This window comes from Stegostoma tigrinum, chromosome 11 (genome assembly GCF_030684315.1).
Source record: "Stegostoma tigrinum isolate sSteTig4 chromosome 11, sSteTig4.hap1, whole genome shotgun sequence".
Lineage (NCBI taxonomy): Eukaryota > Metazoa > Chordata > Chondrichthyes > Orectolobiformes > Stegostomatidae > Stegostoma > Stegostoma tigrinum.
In genome coordinates this window covers 29,636,742-29,660,372 of record NC_081364.1, presented here as the reverse complement: position 1 = coordinate 29,660,372, position 23,631 = coordinate 29,636,742, and the positions used below count along the sequence as shown (strand labels likewise).

General features: G+C 39.7%; 1 protein-coding gene across 3 annotated transcripts in view; it reads right to left on the bottom strand.

Annotated features, from left to right (window-relative positions):
- LOC125460565 (voltage-dependent L-type calcium channel subunit alpha-1D-like) overlaps positions 1-23,631 on the bottom strand; it is a 556,326-nt gene that overhangs the window by 173,521 nt on the left and 359,174 nt on the right. The window contains exons 29-32 of one of the 3 annotated variants that reach the window (XM_059649877.1): positions 19,701-19,811; positions 5,060-5,089; positions 2,661-2,744; positions 1,826-1,909 (exon numbers count right to left, since the gene is read on the bottom strand). In XM_059649877.1, the coding sequence (XP_059505860.1) occupies positions 1,826-1,909; positions 2,661-2,744; positions 5,060-5,089; positions 19,701-19,811 (309 nt within the window). The remainder of the gene's footprint in view (positions 1-1,825; positions 1,910-2,660; positions 2,745-5,059; positions 5,090-19,700; positions 19,812-23,631) is intronic. The other 2 variants (XM_059649878.1, XM_059649879.1) reach the window with 2 other exon arrangements.

Genomic DNA, 23,631 nt, shown 5'->3' with positions numbered 1-23,631 from the left:
TCCTAACATTTTGTTCAACCAGGTTCATAAAAGTCTGTCAGCTAATTTAGGTGGAGTTCCTTTACTTGTTAACTTGAACTTACAAACGTATTATAAACAAAAAAGTACAAATTGGGAAAATAATAGAATATCTGTTTTAATATATAAAGCATATGGAAGATTTCAATTATCTTTCTACTAAATTAGGAAAAAAACTTGGATGACCACAATTCAAGTCATTCAAACTCCACGTAAACAGAGATCATAAAAATTTTGCAAAAAAATTACAGACAGAAAGTGCATGACACTCGGCCGTGAACCAGAATTTATACTTGCCTCAACAAGATTCTAGAAAATACAATGAACATAATGAAGGATAATTAGAAAAAAACATTGTCTTTGCTTTAAAATATTCTTGGGATATTCTGTATGGTATATTAAACTTTTTTATTTCAATAGATTTAGTTTTAGAGTAAGTTCGCATGCAAAATATTAATGGAGCTTCTAGTTTCAATTCCTGACTGCCCTTATGGGTGGCATTCCAGTTCTGATTCAGCTTCCCATCTTTCCTTTCAGTTCATCACCTTGTGTTAATTAATTATTTAATTAATCATTTTCATGTTCTGCATATGCAATATCACAATCTTAGTCCAAGATGCTGATGAAACAATAAAATCTGAAGGGGTAACATATTATATTGCTGTAGACAGAATAACAGGCTTGGATTGTACTTTATGAGAACACAGTGATCAATTTGCATAATTAATGTGATTTAAAATTTAAAAATTACAACATTTGCCCAGTTTTTACTGAAATAAGATGGCACTGCATAATTATAATTATAATAAGATTATAAATAATCTGTTCATGTTATGCTTTTGTGAGGGAAAACAGAAAATTTTGTAGTGGTACACTTTCATAACAATTTAGAATCACCCACAGCTTATTTAATGTCAGTGTCAAATCTGCATAATATCAAATGGATAAGCAACCTGAACCAGTTGGAAAAAGTACAATGGTTAACTGACTCTACCAAAGCAGTGAGTTTTCAATTAGTAAATGTCAAAAACAGAGACAGGATATTAAATTTTTAATGTTTCGGAATATGCTTTACCATGTATTAAAATAATAGACAATGCTCATAATTGAAATTATGCTCGTAAAATAAAATTTATTTATTTAGTTAGACAATATTAAAAAAAGTCTGACTGAATAAAGTTGGAACAATTTTCAAACTTCTGAAAAACTACTAGAAACTACCACTTTCCATCCAGGGGAGTTTTTGGGCATCCTCAGCAGACTTCTTCACATTGTTGTGGAAAACTTAAAAATGCATACCATAATAATGTTTTCTGTTAAAAGAAACAACTGGCCTGCGAGCATAATGAAAGTGTAGTTTAATTTAAATAATTTCACTATAACATTATCAAATCCCTGTCTGAATTCATGAGATTATAAATACATCATAATTGGTTATACATAGTTCTGTCAATCATAGGTCATTTTCGGACAGCTACTCCACCTGAATACACAGCTTGTCAACTTCAATTAAACTCGGGTTTAAAAAGTTCATTAAATATAGGGTCAAAATATTATAGTCAAGTTGTGAGCAGTGTAAATTGTAACTTAGTTTTTTATGATATCACACTTTTGGAAGTTAAATAAATACTTAGTACAAGAGTTATTGCTTTGAATTTTTCTTAAATATAACAAAGTTAATCCAAATGTTAAAAACTCACTACTAAAGTAAAGATAAAAGTACAAAGTCTGAAATTGTATGTTAAAAATTTCCGAATATAGGAACAAGGATAATTTGCAAGTGCAGTCACTGATAGCCTGTACTTACATTAACTTCTGTGATAGCAATATCAACGACGCTACCAACAACAATTAAGGCATCAAAAGTGTTCCATGCATCAGCGAAATAGTGCTGTGAATGTAAACATTCAATAGGAGCAGAGAGGGATGAGAAAAGACATCAAAGAAAGTGACAGTCCAGAGTTACAACATGAATTCAGTTACAACCCAGATAAACTTGTCTGTATTTTGCATCACTGTGAAAGCATGAGTGTTTTACTTTCATTCACTTGCCCTTTCCTGCAACCTTAAGTCAAATTATAAAATTAACTGCTACAAACGTAATAATAGAAATTTCATAAGTATTCCAGGTTTCGATTATTTGTTGATCTTTTTGTACATGATTCAATCATATTAATCAAATACAAAGTATATTTGATTAAAATTCACTTAAATATCGAAAATAATTTACGATGACAAGCCACTATAATTGTCAGTTTGTAGTTTTTTTTAATGAATTACTTCCAATGCATCCTAAATAGGTACTTAAGGTGAATTGTAACCTTTACAATGTTTCATATTTTAAGAAATTTGGCACGAGACCATAGCAGTTATACTATATAGTTTGGGCTATGCACATTGAGTTAAAAAAAAGCTTTCATTAAAAAAAAACTGATGCTTTCATAGCCATGCTGAGCCTTTTTTTGTGGAATTGACCTCCTCTGCATTCTAGAAAAGGAAAGAGATAAAGTGAGGGAAATATAAAGTTTTGTAAGTTTTTATGTTATGTCTGAAAATAGGCAGAACTGTTTGTGACTTGTCCAGTGATATATTTAGTAAAGCAGTAAAGGGAACAATGATTGCTGTTAAGTTACAGTACTCACATCAAGTTCACCAAGTACGACGTCTATAATGCTGCCAATAACGATGAGGAAGTCAAACACGTTCCAGGAGTCACTAAAATAGCCCTACACAAAGTAGGTAGGGGCAAATATTTATATTACCACATGTTAAGCAATGAACATGCCTTTCGTTAAGTCTGGAAAATTTAGCTCACAAACAAATCAATAAATTTGCCAACTCAAACATTTAAGTAATAGTTTATCTCGGAGTTTGATGGGAAATGAACCCAACTGATTATGCTGTTCCATTGTTTAAAAATTATTTCAATTGTAATGTGACTAATTTTAAGAAACAATACATATTCTTCTCGGAAAAATATACTGAAATAAAATAAATATGTACTAAGGTATACTACAGAAGTTCCTTTTGCTCTGTTCAGTGACACATATAGTTAAAACTAAAGTGAGGAATGTTCAACTTTCCATTAATGAAGTTTAAACCTTAACAAAGACATTTCAACAAGGAGTGGCAGATGGATTTTAATTTAGATAAATAAGAGGTGTTGCATTTTGTTAAGACGAACGGCAGGACTTACACAGTTAATGATAGGGCCCTGGGGAGTGTTGTCGAACAGAAGCATCTTAGGGCTCCTTGCAAGTGGTGTCACAGGTAGACAAGGTGGTGAAGAAGGCATTTGGCATTCTTGCCTTCGTTGCTCAGACCACTGAATAGAGGAGTTGTTGCGATTGTACAGGATGCTAGCGAAGCCTACTTCTGGACTACTGTGTACAGATTTGCTTTCCCTGCTATAAGAAGGATACTATTAAATTCTAGAGGACATAGAAAAGGTTTACAAGGATATTACCAGGACTGAAGAGTTATAAGGAGAGGCTAGATAGGCTCAGACTATTTTCTTTGGAGTGAAGGATGTTGAGAGGTGACCTTATTGAAGTTTATAAAATCATAAGGGGCATAGATAAGGTGAATAGCCAAGGTCTTTTCCTCAGGGGAGTTCAAAACTAGAGGGCATAAATTTAAGGTGAGAGGAAAAAGATTTAAAAGGGACCGGAGGGACAATTTCTTCATGCAGAGGGTCGTTCATGTTTGGAATGAACTGTCATAGGAAGTGGTAAGTGCAAGAGTAGTTACAACATCCAAAAGACGTTTGGACAGGTACATGAAAAGGAACGGTTCAGAGTGATATATGCCAAATGCAGGCAAATGGACCAGTTTAGTTTGGGAAACCTGGTTGGCACGGACATGCTGTATTACTCTATTACTCTAAAACAAAAGGTGGCACATGTCTGTGGTGATTCCTATGTGAATCTTGAAAGCATCTTCGCTTCAGTGGTCTATTGAAATTAAAAATAATCAATAATTATAATGAACAATTACAACACAGTTGATTATGCCTGTATTTTGCTCTGTGCAAGCAAAGATCTTTTTCTATTATTCATCATTTATCAATTTCCACTTGTCTTTAATTATTAATGGATTTACGTTAAATCATAATATTAATTATTACTTATGTACCAAAGTAACTTCACTAAACAATTCAGACTTCAAATATTTACTTGAAATGTTTGCACTTTAATATTAGAAACTTGAAGAAGCATATTCAATTCGAAACGTGAACTGTTTCTTTCTCCAAGATTCTGCAGGAACAGCTGAGTATTTTCAGCACTTTTTGTTATTATGATAGAAGATTGCTTGATTCAAATTTACATAAATATGAAGAATATTATTTAATAATTTATACTTTAATTTAATGAATTAACTTTAAAATAAGCAAAGCAGACCCAAAACAGACCAATTACAAAACTAATAAATGACAATTTTTGAAATCAATAATTTGAGTGTTACATTGAAATTTTTAAAAAAGTAGAATAGCTAGAATCTTTATTTAATAGCTATGAAGTACTTATGCCTGAATGATGTATAGAATACAGAGCCTTTCTGACATCTTCTTCAATTTGGTATAACGAACTGAAGTAATAGCATGAAAATCATCATTAATGTAAACGTTGTGCATCTACTAACTATGGTTTATATGACATAAACCCAGGAATGGTATTTAAAATCAGGTGATCTGAAGTATGATATTTCATAGCTATATATTCAAAATATTTCTGGAAATCAAAAGTATATGAATAAGATTTTTCAATTTTACTTATTTGACTTTAAAAACAATATTAAAAAGCTATTCATTACATCAGATAACCTGGAGTACTGGCTAAATATCAACCCATTAACAAGCAGAAGAAAAGTTCCACACCAATTGCAACAAATAGAGAGCTTATTCAGGTTTAGGTTGGAAGGGAAAGGAGAGGGAGGTAAATTTGGACAAGTCACACCACTGAAATCCCAATAAACCATGCATAATTAGTATCTGAGAAACAGACGTGAAAGCGCTGCAAGCAGTCAGATAAAAATTACTTACTAGCCATCTCTCCTTTTTTGGCACACAAACCTAATACAAAGTGTTAGTTAAAGACTTAGTGCACCAAAGAAAGACACATTTTGTGGATTCAAGAATTTGCACATCAAAATATGTTACTGAGTATCATGTAATGCAAATTTAAAATTGGAAAGACATTTTAAAAATAATTATATGTCTGATTATAGCGAGGTTGACAGTTACAAAAGTACAACCACACTCTAAGAATTGTTCGAGCAGGAAAAAGTAAATTATTGCACATTCTATGCATTTTAACCTGAAATGTGTCATGTATCAGATACTTTAATATTTTGATGGAAATTGAAATAATAAGTTGAATAATCAAACCTGGTCATTGGAAAGATTGTTTTTGTTGACTGATTACCTGAGCAGTATAAATTCAGTGGTCATTGTAACATAACTGGTTCAAAACTAGCTTATCTTCATTTTAGTTTTATTTTTAGTTCGGTAGTTATAAAAATGACAGTAAGCTTGAAGTAGAACTGACTAATTCTAAAAAGGAATGGCAAAGTTTCTTGCTAAGTTTGAAGATCATTCTTTCTCTCTATACTGATTGATCTCTACTAGAGGCCAAGAAACACAAGTAGAAATTTGGCTTGGGTGAAAGATCACAAAGGGCAATATCATACCGACCCCATCATTTGCTATGGCTCTATTCGGTTTCCTTAAAGTCAATGGAATTAAATATCAGTCACTGCATTTAATGAGTAACTGATTCAATGCCACTCATTTTGTACCTTTGCCCATTATGAGTTTCTGACTAATGATGTTTTAATCTGCTCTGCAACTTATAACTTGCACATAGGCAATCTGCAGTGCTTGGTAGTTTACAATGAATAGATCAATCAAGATTTAATTTAATTCTTGCTCGACTGGCAAATTTTTACGCACTGTCAATTGAATTTTTTGTTGTTAATTCTTTTTAAGCAAGAATTATAGTAATGTACAGATACAACAGAATTTTGATTAATTCCACATTGTATCAACTTCTATTTTAGCTGGCTTGGAATCAGCACAGTGAATAAGATTACTAGTGATGAGCAAAGAGTCTTGTGGTGCTGTTGTGTGCCAACCTCTCAGACAGCAGATTTGAGTTCAAGTCTAACCTTCCCCAGAGATGCAGAACGTGTCTGAACAGGGCTGATTAAAAATAATTAGAGATGGCCAGAGTGAAGATTTGCCCAATGTGTTTTCTTTCTGTTAATTCACATAATGCGTGTTGCAGAAGTCTAAGTGTTAAATATTTGGAAAAAGAAGGAACAACAAAAAAATGGAGATCATGGCCAACATATTCGAAGTCATAGCTGACGTACTTTAAAGACTCAGTGCTGTCTAATGCAGCTTACATACGGTCAATTATCAACCACCTGGAATTCTGCAGGAATAGTGCACAAAGCATGCATCTCAACAGAGATACAGTCTCAGATCTGCAGAACCATATCTATATCCACAAAGCAACACCCGGACTGCAATCTCTGCACCTAATGTCTATTCCAGCATACTTTTAAATACCAACAAACTTCACTTAGATCAGTAACTAATAAGCTCATATTTGTATTACTGAATTAGCAAATAAAGAAAGATTTATATTTACGAAGAAGCTTATCACAATTGGCTCATCTCTTTTCACTTAAGACAAATTTCTTTGAACCACAATGAATTGTTGTTAATAAAAAGAATGTAAGGGACAGGAGTAGGCCATTTGACCTGTCTGCCATTGAGTAAGATCATGACTAAACTGCTTATGTTCAAATACAGGTTTTCATTCCCATCTATGCCTGATTGCCTTTGATGCCCCTGCCTAACGAGAATCCATCTACTCCACCTTAAGAGAATTCATCAAGAATCTATCTAATCCATCTTAAGAAGATTGAAAATCCTTGCCTCCACCACCTTTGGAACAGAGTCCACTTTTAAAAGCCGGTTTTTGGTACTGTTCATGGCGAAAATGTCCCAGCAGGATACTTGGAGACATGATAACAAAGTGTGAAGCTGGATGAACACAGCAGGCCAAGCAGCATCTCAGGAGCACAAAAGCTGACGTTGCGGACCTAGACCCTTCATCAGAGAGGGGGATGGGGAGAGGGTTCTGAAATAAATAGGGAGAGACAGGGGGATGCAGACTGAAGATGGGTAGAGGAGAAGATAGGTGGAGAGAAGATAGGTGGAGAGGAGATAGGTCAGTCCGTGGAGGACGGACAGGTCAAGGAGGCGGGATGAGGTTGGTAGGTGGGGAATGGAGGTGCGGCTTGAGATGGGAGGAGGGGATAGGTGAGAGGAAGAATAGGTTAGGGAGGTGGGGACAAGCTGGGCTGGTTTTGGGATGCAGTGGGGGAGGGGGAGGAGGAGATTTTGAAGCTTGTGAAGTCCACATTGATAACATTGGGCTGCAGGGTTCCAAAGCAGAATGTGAGTTGCTGTTCCTGCAACCTTCAGGTGGCATCATTGTGGCACTGCAGGAGGCCCAGGATGGACATGTCATCTAAGGAATGGGAGGGGGAGTTAAAATGGTTCGCGACTGGGAGGTGCAGTTGTTTACTGCGAACCGAGCAGAGGTGTTCTGCAATTTGGCCCCCAGGCCTATGCTTGGTTTCCCCAATGTAGAGGAAGGAGGCATACTGCTTTTCAAATTTTGCCATGAAAGATTTGGTGTATACTAATGTACTACAATATACAGATAGACATAGATTTAATATCTCATGCAAAGGGTACCACTGCCCACAAATGTCTCTCATTATGGCAAGAAACGCTATATCGGTAGCAGACTGCCAGGCTAGATAATCCACTCAAGCCAAATTGCTAAGTGTTTGTTGCACTCTCATCTCTTTTGGATAAGGTTACACAAGTGATCCCTCCTTCCTTCGTCCATTATCCCATGAATGGTACAATACCTAGTGAAGGGGGATGCAACTTATCTAAATAATAAATAGCTGAACCGAAGAAATAAGTGTTTGAAGAAGGGTAAGGCGTTGAACATATTGAATCTGTAATATGGAGTTTAACTGATCCGATTAACCTTTCAAGGACAGATGTGAAGTTTGTTTGCAGTGATTTTTGAAGTTAAAGTGATCTTTAACAGTTTAGTTATTTTGATTCCAGGGCTGTAACTGATCAACGTGGTGGAAATGTGCTATTGTTAAAGGAACTGAATGGACTAAACCTGCAAGATTGTGCTCAAGATAAGCTCAGGTAATAAATTAGTAAGTTTAAAGTTATTATATTTATAACAGACATATGGTATGGACTGGTTGCTTGGAAACTGAGAATTTGGAGGAAGTGCAACTATAGTCTCGTGAGTCATGTGAGGGCTGGAGTACACAGAACTAATTACGTAAAATGATCAAAAACTTGATGAGGCTGTCAGGGGACAAGTGGCTAATTGCTAAAACTTGTGAAGGCAGCTAATCATTTTCCTTGAACTAGAAAGAATCAGTATTTGCCTAATAGGAGATCAGATACAAAACAGAGAATTCCTAATACTGTATTATGATTTATGTTCTTTTGCATATTCTTCCCTAACTCTTGCACCTAACAGAAACTAGACTTCAGCTTGGATTATAAATTGGAGGTGGGATCCTTAAAATAAATGGAAAAAAGGACTTGAAACTCTTACGCAAGTGAGACTTAAACTACAGGTCTTTGAAATGTGAAAATAACCTTCTAATGTGTCTGCATACTGAATGTCAATGGGAACTGATCAAGACACAAAGGCTCAAACTAAACACCCTCACATGGAGGTTCATTACTGATTTTATACTTTCTGGTCTACATATAGTTTAGGCTGCCTATTCACATTGGATGCTAGGTTAAGAATGCTTTTTCCCAAAATTTGGCAGCTGAAAGGAAATTTGTGTAAACTCCAGAAGAACTACCAGTCAGGTGGATATAAAATACAGCAGTGGACACAATAGATTTGTTGATGCATGCATGTTTTGTAGATTAATAACAGACATATAAGAATCTAAAATGTTGGGTTACAAGCAAGCAGACAGTCTAAACGAGTGAATCCAAATCTGGCATAGACGATCAGAATGCTACATTTTGGTACGGCAAGTCCGGGTAGGACACATACACTTAATGGTAAGGTCCTGGGGAGTGTTGCTGAACAAAGCAACCTTGGGGTGCTGCTTCATAGTTCCTCAAAAGTGGAGGTGCAGGTAAACAGGGCAGTGAAGGCAGCATTTGGTATGCTTGTCTTCATTGGTCACTGCATAGAGTATGCAAGTTGGGAAGTTATGTTGCAACCATACAGGACATTGGTTAGGCCACTTTTGGAATACTGTGTGCAATTCTGGTCTCCCTGCTATAGGAAAGATGTTGTGAAACTTGAAGGGTTCAGAAAAGATTGACAAGAATGTTGGCAGGGTTGGAGGATTTGAGCTATATGGAGAGATTAGATTAGATTAAATTCCCTTGTGTGGAAACAGGCCCTTCGGCCCAACAAGTCCACATCGCTCCTTGGAGCATCCCACCCAGACCCATCCCCCTATAACCCACCCACTCCTGAACACTATAGGCAATTTAATATTTGATTAGTAAGGCTGAATAGGGTGCTGCTATTTTCCCTGGAGTGGCAGAGGCTGAGGGGTGACCTTATAGAAGTTTATGAAATTATGAGGGGTACGGATAGGGTGAATAGTCAAGGTCTTTTCCCTTGGGGAATTCAAAACCACAGAGCATAGATTTAAGGTGGGATTGGAAAGATTTAAAAGGGACACAAGGGCAGCTTTTTCACACAGATGTTGGTGCATGTATGGAAGGAGTAGCCACAGGAAGTGGCAAAGGTTGGTACATTTACAACATTTCAAAGGCATCTGGATGGATAGGTGGACAGGCAGGTAGTACTGAGGAGGTGGGGAAGCTGCAGAAAGATTTAGACAGTTTAGGAGAGTGGTCCAGGAAATGGCTGATGAAATTCAAGGTGAGTAAATGTGAGGTTTTGCACTTTGGAAAAAAGAATACAGGCATGGACTATTTCCTAAACGGTGAGAAAATTCGCAAGTCAGAAGTGCAAAGGGATCTGGGAGTGTTGGTCCAGGATTCTCTAAAGGTTAACTTGCAGGTAGAGTCCGTAATTAAGAAAGCGAATGTAATGTTGTCGTTTATCTCAAGAGGGTTGGAATATAAAAGCAGCGATGTGCTTCTGAGGCTGTATAAGGCTCTAGTTAGGCCCCATTTAGAATACTGTGTCCAATTTTGGGCCCCACACCTCAGGAAGGACATACTAGCCCTGGAGCGTGTCCAGCGGAGACTCGCACTGATGATCCCTGGAATGGTAGGTTTACCATATGATGAACGGCCAAGGATCCTGGGATTGTGCTCATTAGAGTTTAGAAGGTTGAGGGGAGATCTAATAGAAACTTACAAGATAATGCATGGTTTAGAAGGGGTGGACGCTAGGAAGTTGTTTCCGTTAGGCGGGGAGACTAGGACCCATGGGCACAGGCTTAAAATTAGAGGAGGTAAATTTAAAACTGAAATGAGACGACATTTCTTCGGCCAGAGAGTGGTGGGCTTGTGGAATTCATTGCCGCAGAGTGTAGTGGAGGCCGGGATGTTGGATGCCTTCAAGGCAGAGATCGACAAATTCTTGATCTCAGAAGGAATCAAGGGCTACGGGGAGAGTGCAGGGAAGTGGTGTTGAAATGCCCATCAGCCATGATTTAAATGGCGGAGTGGACTTGATGGGCCGAATGGCCTTATTTCCACTCCTATGTCTTATGGTCTTATGATATATGAATAGGAAGGGTTTAGAAGGATAGCCACCAAATGCTGGAAAATAGGACTAGATTAAATTAGGATATCTGGTCAGCATGGACAAGTTGGATGAATGGTCTGAAAGGTCTGTTTCCATGCTTTACACCTTCTATGACTCGATAACCCATGCCTGAAACAAGTAGGGGGGGTCTATTTGCAGCAAAGTGATGGTGCCCACTGGTGCTCAGTTTGCATTCCAATTGGGCCTTCCTTCCAAACTTGGACAAAAACACTGCACTCAAATGGGTAAGGTGTGAGTAACTTCAAGGCAGCGCTTGACCAAATGTAGCACCAAGGAACCAAAGGAAAACTGAAATTAATGGAAATGCAGTGTGGGGTATCCCTCCACCTGCTGCAGTCATTCCCTCCCATCACTGTTTGTTTGAGTTTGAGTATCCAGTTCCTGGATACCTTCTATGGACGCACTTTAACGTCTCTTCTCTTTATTGCTTCACGATAATGACAATATTTCCATTGAATTATATGCCATCTTGGGCTATTTATTAATCACTATATGCTTAATATGGTCTTATAAAAACAAGGTTTTCTTCAAGGTTTTCAGACATTTCTTCGATTTCTACTTCTTGGGAGTACTCCAAAAGTTGCACCTTGTTGGTATTTCACTTGAATTAAAGCTGCTTGTCTAGGACATTTAATGACCTGGGTTATCCAGACAGTCATCATGCCAAAGTGAATAGAATTTGCATGTGGGGACACTGTAGATTCCCCTTTGCAGCAGACTCCAAATAAACTGCCCTGGAATTTTAGTTTTTGACTAACCATTTTCTCCCAACACCCTATATGGATACTCAATTTCACAATAGCTGCCAAAGTCAGGGCTTTAAGTATCAGAATATAACAGCTAACTGCTGTGAAAAGGGAGACACGGTTTGCCTTCCTCTCTCAGTTCTGTGCTGCAAAAGAACTGTCCGGACAGTTCTGTATTTCTGAGAGAGCCACGAGCCCTGTCTGAAATATGGAATCACCCGCTTTTCTAAAAGAAAGGTTATTATGGCAAAGTGCGTGGGATTTCCACTCCTCAGAAAATCCAACCCAATGTGTTTGCTGGATTTTTTTCCCTTTATTTATTCATGGGATGAGGGTGTTGCTGGCCTGGCCAGCATTTATTGCCCATCCCTAATTGCCCTCAGGGATGCTCAGAGTCAACCACAATGCTGTGTGCCAGGAGTCACATGTAGGCCAGACCAGGAAAGGTTAGCATTTTGACTAAAAGATATTAGAGAGCCAGGTGGATTTTTTCCAAAAATTGGCAATGGATTTATGGTCATCATTGAATTCATTAAACATCAGGAATCAACAATCTAGATTCCACCATCTGCCATGGCAGGATTTGAACACAGTTCCCCAGAACGCTACCTGGGTCTCTGGATTAACACTCCAGTGATGAGAGCACTAGGCCATTGTGGCCCCCCCTTGTCAAATTAATAACTTGGAGAGCATAATAACCTGCTGTTTCACATTGTTGTAGCATCCTCTACTTTCTTCATCAGAAGTGCTGCTACTGACAGCATGTCTTCACTGTACATTTGCTTTCCTAGCTTTCCATTGCACCCAGGCAGTATTTCTGTAACAACTGATGATATTCTACAATGGAAAATGCTTCCAATACTCGGTAGGCCACAGCATCTGTGTAGTAACGTTCACTGACAATGCTCTGCAGCAGACAGCAGCAACTTGACAAAAAGGCTTCGAAGCTTATGTTTTGTTACAACCCATTTTATTTCTTCCACATATGGATTGACAAAAATGTTCAGAATCAGTAATTGGCCAGGCATTCTTTCTTGACCCAAATCATAGCATTGTTCCATTTGCGTTGATGCCCTGAAAACAAATACAACTGGTTGCCCCAAATCGAATCTCACTGGTGCCACAGTATAGGGCAGTACAGGACCCTGTCATTGACTTTAATTGCCTCGTCTGGTTCAGCTCCAGGTTCATCTGGTGAACTCTGTCTAGAAGTTGCACTAAATTTTGATTGCGGTCAGCAATGACTTCTTCCATTGCATCACAACATCAATGAACTAGCAAATCATCCACTAAAATTTCACTCTAGCAACATTCCTTGTCCGTATTGATATTTCTCAGGAGTCAAATGGCATATACAACCATCTGTATCCCCTTAAGGGCAGCTAGAATGTACTCAGAAAGCTAATAGTTTAATCTAGTTGAATTTGACAGTAGCCATCCTTTGCATCTAGGGTAGTGAAGACTTTTGCCTTGCCTATCAAATAGTGGCAAAATGCCTTCAATGTTTGGCATGGAATGCTGAGATTTCTTCAGACATCCATTCGGATCCTTTGGATCAATTCACACTCAGCTCCTCCAGAATGTTTCACTGTTATGAAGCTGCTAATCCATTCTGCATATGTTGTCACTTTTTAACTACTTACTTCAATCCTTTCTACGAGGTTGGTTTTGAAGGCAGCTGAAACTTTCCTCAAACGCGAATAGGTCTCAAATGCTCAACAACTTCAAGGTTATACTTTCCTGGGAAACATCAAAAACCTATAAACACTCTGCTGTACCCCTCTAGGATCTGTTCTACGGTCAATGGCTTAGTGTGCTGCAACACACTGCAAATATTTTTTGGCACATTGAGGGTTACCGTTTCAAGCCTTGGACCTGCTCAGCCTGAGATGATTGGCATTTGCCTGTTACGACCTGCAATTCCAGATTTCCTTCATGTTATTGCATTGGGCTTGCAGAGTAATGTATCCTCTCAACATCTTTCCATCATAAAACTTCAACCTTACCTTTAAGGACTTCATTTTTGGTTGACACATTGTGTCACTTTGCAAAGGTCCGTGAAGGTCATGATATGGCACGACAAACTGGTATCTGATTTTCTATCAGTATCTGTGTTTTTTTTACAGCTCTTCAACAATCAATCTTGGCTTTAATTATGATGCCACAAGGCAGTAGTCTGATCAGAATTCAGTGTTTGTTAACGCGCTTCTAATTGGCTGATGCAGTGTATGACTCATGGTAAAGGTCACATGGCTGTGGCAAGCCAGGAAAGACAGATGGACAATTTTTTATTCAATTATAGAATGTTAACACCATTGGTTGGCCAGCATTCGTTGCCCATCCCTAGTTACGCTTGAACTGCAACAGTCCTTGTGCTGCAGGGAAACTGATAATACCCATGGAAGGGAATTCCAAGATTCTGGCACAGCAACATATTTCCAAATCAGGATGATGAGTGGTTTCGAGGGGAAATTGCAGGTGACGATGTTCCCTTGTATCTGCTTCCCTTGTCTTTCTAGAAGCAAGTGGTCGTGGGTTTGAAAGTTGTTGATTCAGATGAATTTCTGAAGTTCACCTTGTAGAAATTACATACGGCTGCTACTAGGCATTAGTGATGGATGGAGTAGATGTTTGTGTATTTGGTGCCAATCAAGCCGGCCACTTTGTCCTGGACGGTGACAAGCTTCTTGAGTGTTCTTGGAGCTGCACTCATCCAAGCAAGTGGTAAGTATTTCCTGATACTACCATGTTTTGTAAATGGTGGACAGGCTTTGGGAAGTCAGGAGGTGCATTACTTGCCACAGTACATAGAACAATACAGTGCAGAACAGGCCCTTTGGCCCTCAATGTTGTGCCGCCCTGTGAACTAATCTAAGCCCATCCCCCTACACTATCTCATCATCATCCATATGCTTATCCAAGGACTGTTTAAATGCCCCTAATGTGGCTGAGTTAACTACTTTGGCAGGCAGGGCATTCCACGCCCTTACCACTTTCTGAGTAAAGAACCTGCCTCTGACATCTGTCTTAAATCTATCACCCCTCAATTTGCAGCTATTCCCCCTCGTACAAGCCGATGTCGTCATCATCCTTGGAAAAAGACTCTCACTGTCCACCCTGTCTAATCCTCTGATAATCTTGTATGTCTCTATTAAATCCCCTCTTAACCTCCTTCTCTCCAATGAGAACAGACCCAAGTCCCTCAGTCGTTCCTCATAAGACCTTTGCTCCAGAACAGGCAACACCCTGGTAAATCTCCTCTGCACCTTTCCCAATGCTTCCACATCCTTCCTATAATGGGGCGGCCAGAACTGTACACAATATTCCAAGTGAGGCCGTGCTCATGTTTTGTGCAGTTGCAGCATGACATCACAGCTCCGGAACTCAATCCCTCCACCAATAAAACCTAACACACCATATGCCTTCTTAACAGCACTATCACCCTGGGTGGCAACTTTCAGGGATCTATGTACATGGAAACTAAGGTCCCTCAGCACATCCACACTACCAAGAATCTTTCCATTGACGCAGCATTCTGCTTCCTATTATTCTTCCCAAAGTGATTCCTAGCTTCTGACTTACTGTTGCAGTCACTGTTATGCGGTGAACCTAGTTGTGTTTCTGCTCAATAGTAAGCCTCAGAATGTTGATAGTGGAGGATTCAGTGACGTGCCGTGATTGTTTTCAATCCAAACAAGGCCAGAGTAAGGGTGTAGACAAACTCAACCACAACCAGAGCGACAAATCTTCTTGAAAAGTTTAAAGGCCAGAGTAAACTTCTAAATGTTTTCATTATGTGATAATGTACTTGGACACATACTCATTCCCCTCTCCTTACACTGCTGATCAGGTTTTAGGATGTAGCAAATTTGACAACAGGAAGCAGCACCATTGACAATAAGACATAAGAGCAGAGTTAGGCCTTTTGGTCCATCAATTCTTCCCTGCTTTTTAATCATGACAGATGGGTTTCTTAACTCCATTCGCCTGCCTTCTCCCTGTAAGCCTCAATTCCCTTACTAATCAAGAACCTACTGATCTCTGTCTTAAGTGCACTCAGTAACTTGGCTTCCACAGTCCACTATGGCAATGAGTGTCACAGATTGATCACCCTCTGGCTGAAGAAGTTTCTTCTTATCTCAGTTCTAAAAGGGTCATCCCATCATTATCAGGCTGTGCCTTTGGATCCTAGTCTCTCCTACCAGTGGAAACATCTTCTCCACATCAAGTCTATCACGAACTCACAATATTCTCTAGCTTTGAATCAGATCCCACTCCCCAACCTCATGCTTCTAAATTCCATCAAGTACAGACCTAGAGGCTTCAAATGACAAACTCGTCATCCCTGGCATTATTGTTGTTAACCTGATGAAGATGTAGACCCAGAGGCAATAGGAACTGCAGATGCTGGAGAATCCAAGATAACAAAGTGTGAAGCTGGATGAACACAGCAGGCCAAGCAGCATCTGTGCTCCTGAGATGCCGCTTGGCCTGCTGTGTTCATCCAGCTTCACACTTTGTATCAAAGATGTAGGCCCAACTGTATCAGTGACATGGCACTTCCTGAATCATTGGGTTGAATTTTAATATGCAGCATAGGTGGGGGCCAGGGAAAACGGACAGTATGTCAAATAGCTGTACCTATGCTGCACCTCCCTGTTGTGTTTTGAGCTGTATGTCAATAGCCCCTTCTGGACAGATGAGTGGTCAGTTTTAATTTAATAATGGGTCAATTGCAGTGATATAACATGGGAAGGATTAGCATGTTTTGAAGTTAGTACAGTAACCTCTGAGAACTGATATGTTTTTTGTCAAAACAGATCACACTGTGAGAAACAGCAGCTCCCATACGGAAAAAGACAGCTCTTCTCAGAGGTAATTAGATAAGAATCTCACTTATTTTGAGCACCAATCTTGCTTAAATGACTCCTGAACAAACTGAAATACAAAGGTTTCAGTGTAATAGCAAGGTGTGGCATACAGGCATGAGAGTAATATTGCTCCATGAAAATGTATAATACAACTACATATTACTCATTTACATCACATACAGTAGTGTTCTACAGTAGTGCAGACCATATGCAAAGTTTTAGATGTATTTCCAAATAATAACTGATTTTGATTAACCCACAATTAGCTGTTTAATTAATTCATAATATTGAACAATCGAGAAACAGTTTTTCATGGAAATCAGCAGTAAATGGTATGCAAATCAAGTTTACAAATTTCATCTTCCAAACTATCACAGGATTGCTATGATATAGAAGAAAGCCGGTCAACCCATCATATCTGCATCTCTTACAAAATATTGGCTTACATAGTAGAAGTAATGTGCAAATTCTTATATTCACCACTTGAATTCATGAAATTCATAGTTGATACTTGAATACCATAATTATGTGACAAGAGAAATTCCAACAATAACTGCACAATACTTACTTTCAAGGACAAGGTGGAAAATAGGGCAAATTTATGTTTACTGGGCCCTCTATGTACATTTTTTACAACAATTGCTTTTCTGAAAGCGTGTGTGACAGAAACACTACAATCCCATTTGAGTATTCTGTATTATTTGATGATAGCTTCGAACATCGGCTGAATGCAGACAGAACAAACATATGATTTCACAGTTTGCTCTAAAAATCACTGAAAGGAAATCAGCAGATGGGATTCTGTCCCGAGGCACCTGGCCATGAAACGGATAAAATCATCTATTTAAAAGTGAATACGTGCTAGGATTTCCAGTTTGATTCATGAATCATAAGACACCAGGTTATAGTCCAACAAGTTTATTTGAAAACACAAGCTTCTGGAGTCTTACTCTAACACCTGAAGCACTAACAGTCTGAAAGCTTGTTTTCAAATAAACCTGTTGGACTATAATCTGGTGTCATGTGATTTCTGACCTTGTCCACCTGAGTCCAACACCAGCACCTCCACATCAGTTTGATCCATGGACATATTTTCAGCACCTTTTGCATTAAATTTATATAGTGTTAATCGTTCTATATTAAGCTTCTACTATAAATGGTAACATTCAGAGTAAACCTATTCAACAATGCTCTTGATAAGGATTTTATTGTTATTCAAGAGATAGAGCAAACAATTATGTATTATTATGGAGGTTAAAAAAAGACTCTGGCCTGGAATTTCTGGAATGGCACATTTACCATAAAAGCCATAACAGTACAGCACTGTGACATAAGTGGAGAAATTACCTAAAGGTTTGATGAAGGACTTTTTAGACCAGTACAGCCTGTGAAGTGATAATTCAGAACCATGCAGATAAAATAATTCCTTAACATGAGAAGTCAAATAGTTAAAAAGATGTGCATACCTCTGACTAGAATAATTAATGGTAACAGTCTCAGAGAAGAAATGTTTTGAGCATCAGCTTTTCAACTGCCCTTCACCAATTGCCATGGTAGGATTCAAACATGTCCTCAATACTATATTTGAGGTCTCTGCATTACTCGACCGCTATGCCACCATCTCCCCAGATGATGACACAAAATTGTGATTATAAACCTGCATCAAAATCAGGGTATTTAACTCCTGACATGTATACAAATTTTCCTTCCTTTAATGCAAAACATCCACCCCCTCCATACCCAAGAATCTAATCAGAAAGAGTGATCTGGATTCAAGAGACATCTAGATACTACCTAATAAGGCATTTCAAATACTGTGCTCTCACTTAGTGTACAAGATTTAGACAATGACACCAGTCAATTTCTATTTCAAGTTAGCCAGCATCTTCCAAGTTGGAACATTAACTTAAGTATGTATAGTTTTTTAAAATTTTATTAAGAATAAGTGTATTAAGTTGGTTCAACAGTCAAAACCAAGCAAAGGCTTGAAGATCTTCAAGAAAAATACTCACTCTCTTCATTCAATAAAAATCACACCATTGCTGGATATTGAACATTGTTCTTGTTCAACTGAAGTGGTAGCAGCAACCAAATCAGTCTTGATGCAGAAATTTTGGATATCAACTTAGATTTTGTTAGGATGGTTAAATATGCCCTTTAGTGTGCTCCGTTTTGCTGACTAGAATAGGACAGGACAGAAGGACACAAAATCCAAGGAAATTTTGGTATGACATAAGCAATGGCTTGAAGCACAATATCTTGTAATAACTGCACCATAGTCATCAATACAACATTGGTTTTCAGGATTTTCCAAGATGACGTGCTGTAGGAAAAAATAAGTCTCCAGCACAAATTTAAAAGGAAAGATTAAGAAAATTAGGCTTATACACAGCTATGTGTTTTTAACTACTGTGTCTTTAGCAGTGTTTTCACATCAAATATTGATTTCCAAATTGTTCTGGTGGATAGGATTACATGAACCTAAATCTCAAACTGGAAATCCAGACAATAATTCCTAGTAATTGTGTGAGATTGATAACAGCCACAGTTTTTTTGCCTGCATTCTAAGACCATTTTCGCATAAATAACACATAAAACCTGGATAACCCAATTGCTTCAAAGTCTATTTATTCTTCGAGATGGTATGCACAAAATACTAAAATCTGTCTTGGGTGGCTCTGCACACTATGAGCAAAAGCAATGGGAAAGCAAAAATGAGGTGTGGAAAGGCAAGTTATTGCTCCTCCATATCTTTACATTAACATTCATCAAATAGGAAATCCTGTCATATACATGTTTTTAGCTGCAGTCACTAGACAAAGGCATTAACAGGTTATAGGGAATCAGGCAGTGGTCCAAATTTCGGTCTTTAATTAGAAATGGTAAAATAAATTCAACAATTCTCCGATTGGCTGCAGACATCGTTTAGAAATTAAAAGCACCCCTGATAAATCTGCAATCAAACACATTGTAAATTGGCTTATTTTCAAATGAATTTTTGTGTCTTGTCGATTTCATGTCTGTCTTTGATTGTGAAAATGGTGCCTATATGTGTGACTGCATATCACTCTATGCGCACGCTTGTTCAAAACTAAATTGTAAATCCATCTTACATTACCTCCCAAGAAAATACAAACATGTACAAAATAATACAGTTTAGAGTGTACCTACTGATATAGATCTCTGGTACTTTTCATATAACATATTAGAATATAAAAGGTGCTTACCATCGGCTTAAAAGCTATCAGCTTCAAAACCATCTCAACAGTAAACACTGCAGTGAAGACCATGTTGAGGATATCCATTGTGTAGTTGAAAAATGGAGATTGTTCATAGTGCTAAAAATAGAGACAACATGCTTTACATGATTACAAAATTACTTGCCATTCTTGATATTTACGGTATGCACTGTGGACAACATTCTTCATACTAAACCAATTCTGGTGCAGGGTTTATCTGCTGTGTATGATGGTTGGGTATTTTTTCTTCTCAATTTTGCATGTCCTACTTAGCTAACATGGTAGATTACATTTTCAGGATTCCTCCCTAGACACCTAAAACCAGGGCTTAAGCCATACTTCACATCCACTGTAAGAGATTAGGAGGAGTTAGATCTACTCCAATCATCTTTTTCTCAGCATACTTGCACCTGTCACCATTTTTTAAAAAGGTTCCATTCCAAAAAACTCTCACTTGTGTGACAGAATTGACATCACTGCAACATTCAAGTCAGAAATTATTCTCCTCTTCAATCTAATTTGAATGTCTCTCCTACTGTCCAGTTGCTGGAATGTGGTTTATTGAAATGGTATCATAGGTTTAAGGTGGGAGTGGAAAGATTTAAGAGACCTAAGGGGCAAGATTTTCATGCAGAGGGTGGTACATGCATGGAATAAGTTGCCAGAGGAAGTGTTGGAGGTTGCTACAATTACAATATTTAAAAAATATTTGGATGGGTACATGATTATGTTGGGTTTAGAGGGACATGGGCCAAATGCTGACAAATGGGACTAGATTTAGTTAGGATATCTGGTGAGCATGGACAAGATGGACCAAAAGGGTCTGTTTCCGTTATAGAGTCCAAGGCGGGCATTCTCTGAGCAAGTGTCATACAATTTTTATGATGGTTTCTCCTCTTATCACAACTTTGCTTAAATATATATTTAAGCATTGTCTTAAATAATATCCGTCGATTAAGAATGCTATTTGTAAAAAAAATCATAATGGTTACATAATACATAAAAGACCACCACCTAAAAAGAAAACATGCACCACTTCAGAATTGCCTTGGCTTTCAAAATCAAAAGACTGTATTGCTTAATATAAAGCAGTTATCAATACTAGGCCACAGAAATAATAAAATATCATTAAACAATGTTCAGACTGTGAACCTTGGTTTCTGAGTGTTCAGCATTGTGTCACTATGAATGTCATTTAGTTTCTAAAATGATGATGCAAGCACATACAGTTCTGCTGCAAGTTGTGCTGGTTACCATTTTGGACAAATGTTAGTATTAAGTAGGGACAGTTTGCCAGAAGAATGTAGAGCAGGCAGATTTCAATGTCAGTCAGCATGTAATAAGGTTTTGGCATCATTATGCTATTTTGGAACTCATCAAGGTAACATCCTGTATAGTTGAAAATATATTCAACAGCAAGAAAGCATCCCCGCCATTGTAAATTGAAGGGATTACAAATTACTTGCAGAATTGTCGCTGATTGAGATATACCTGCTATTGGTGTGACTGTCTCAACGTTCAGTGGTGTCTAAAACATTCTGAAGCTGATAAAGTCGACAGGGAGTGAACAGGTATTTGCTGAAGTTCTTTATCCTGATTTCAAAAATTAACCACTTGATCTCAGTCAAGGGTGTCATAGAATACATTCACTTTGGACTGTACTAAAACAGGGAGAATAATCAATTATGACACAAAGCAAAGCATTCTGTTGGAAGAGGGGGGAGAAGAGAGAAGGATGCTCAGATGTTCACAAATGCCATGAGTATTCAGGGAGCAATTCACTCGCTGAACCTCAGCGAAGAACAGTATGTCAGATGTTAAAAAAATGTGAGGCTGGATGAACACAGCAGGCCAAGCAGCATCTCAGGAGCACAAAAGCTGACGTTTTGGGCCTAAACCCTTCATCAGAGAGGGGGATGGGGAGAGGGAACTGGAATAAATAGGGAGAGAGGGGGAGGCGGACCGAAGATGGAGAGAAAAGAAGATAGGTGGAGAGAGTATAGGTGGGGAGGTAGGGAGGGGATAGGTCAGTCCAGGGAAGACGGACAGGTCAAGGAGGTGGGATGAGGTTAGTAGGTAGATGGGGGTGCGGCTTGGGCTGGGAGGAAGGGATGGGTGAGAGGAAGAACCGGTTAGGGAGGCAGAGACAGGTTGGACTGGTTTTGGGATGCAGTGGGTGGGGGGGGAAGAGCTGGGCTGGTTGTGTGGTGAGGTGGGGGGAGGGGACGAACTAGGCTGGTTTAGGGATGCAGTAGGGGAAGGGGAGATTTTGAAACTGGTGAAGTCCACATTGATACCATTAGGCTGCAGGGTTCCCAGGCGGAATATGAGTTGCTGTTCCTGCAACCTTCGGGTGGCATCATTGTGGCACTGCAGGAGGCCCATGACGGACATATCATCTCGAGAATGGGAGGGGGAGTGGAAATGGTTTGCGACTGGGAGGTGCAGTTGTTTGTTGCAAACTGAGTGGAGGTGTTCTGCAAAGCGGTCTCCAAGCCTCCGCTTGGTTTCCCCAATGTAGAGGAAGCCACACCGGGTACAGTGAATGCAGTATACCACATTGGCAGATGTGCAGGTGAACCTCTGCTTAATGTGGAATGTCATCTTGGGGCCTGGGATAGGGGTGAGGGAGGAGGTGTGGGGGCAAGTGTAGCATTTCCTGCGGTTGCAGGGGAAGGTGCCGGGTGTGGTGGGGTTGGAGGGCAGTGTGGAGCGAACAAGGGAGTCACGGAGAGAGTGGTCTCTCCGGAAAGCAGACAGGGGTGGGGATGGAAAAATGTCTTGGGTGGTGGGGTCGGAGTGTAAATGGCGGAAGTGTCAGAGGATGATGCGTTGTATCCGGAGGTTGGGAGGGTGGTGTGTGAGAACGAGGGGGATCCTCTTTGGGCGGTTGAGGGGGGGGGGTGCGGGGTGTGAGGGATGTGTTGCGGGAAATACGGGAGACGCGGTCAAGGGCGTTCTCGATCACTGTGGGGGAAAAGTTGCGGTCCTTGAAGAACTTGGACATCTGGGATGTGCGGGAGAGGAATGTCTTATCGTGGGAGCAGATGCGGCGGAGGCGGAGGAATTGGGAATAGGGGATGGAATTTTTGCAGGGTGTGGGGTGGGAGGAGGTGTATTCTAGGTAGCTGTGGGAGTCGGTGGGCTTGAAATGGACATCAGTTACAAGCTGGTTGCCTGAGATGGAGACTGAGAGGTCCAGGAAGGTGAGGGATGTGCTGGAGATGGCCCAGGTGAACTGAAGGTTGGGGTGGAAGGTGTTGGTGAAGTGGATGAACTGTTCGAGCTCCTCTGGGGAGCAAGAGGCGGCGCCGATACAGTCATCAATGTACCGGAGGAAGAGGTGGGGTTTGGGGCCTGTGTATGTGCGGAAGAGGGACTGTTCCACATAACCTACAAAGAGGCAGGCATAGCTGGGGCCCATGCGGGTGCCCATGGCCACCCCCTTAGTCTGTAGGAAGTGGGAGGAGTCAAAAGAGAAGTTGTTGAGGGTGAGGACGAGTTCAGCTAGGCGGATGAGGGTGTCGGTGGAGGGGGACTGGTCGGGCCTGCGGGACAGGAAGAAGCGGAGGGCCTTGAGGCCATCTGCATGCGGAATGCAGGTGTATAGGGACTGGACGTCCATGGTGAAGATGAGGTGTTGGGGGCCAGGGAATTGGAAGTCCTGGAGGAGGTGGAGGGCGTGGGTGGTGTCACGGACGTAGGTGGGGAGTTCCTGGACCAAAGGGGAGAAAATGGAGTCTAGATAGGTGGAGATGAGTTCGGTGGGGCAGGAGTAGGCTGAGACGATGGGTCGACCAGGGCAGGCAGGTTTGTGGATTTTGGGAAGGAGATAGAAATGGGCCGTGCAGAGTTGGGGAACAATGAGGTTGGAGGCTGTGGGTGGGAGGTCCCCTGAGGTGATGAGGTCATGAATGGT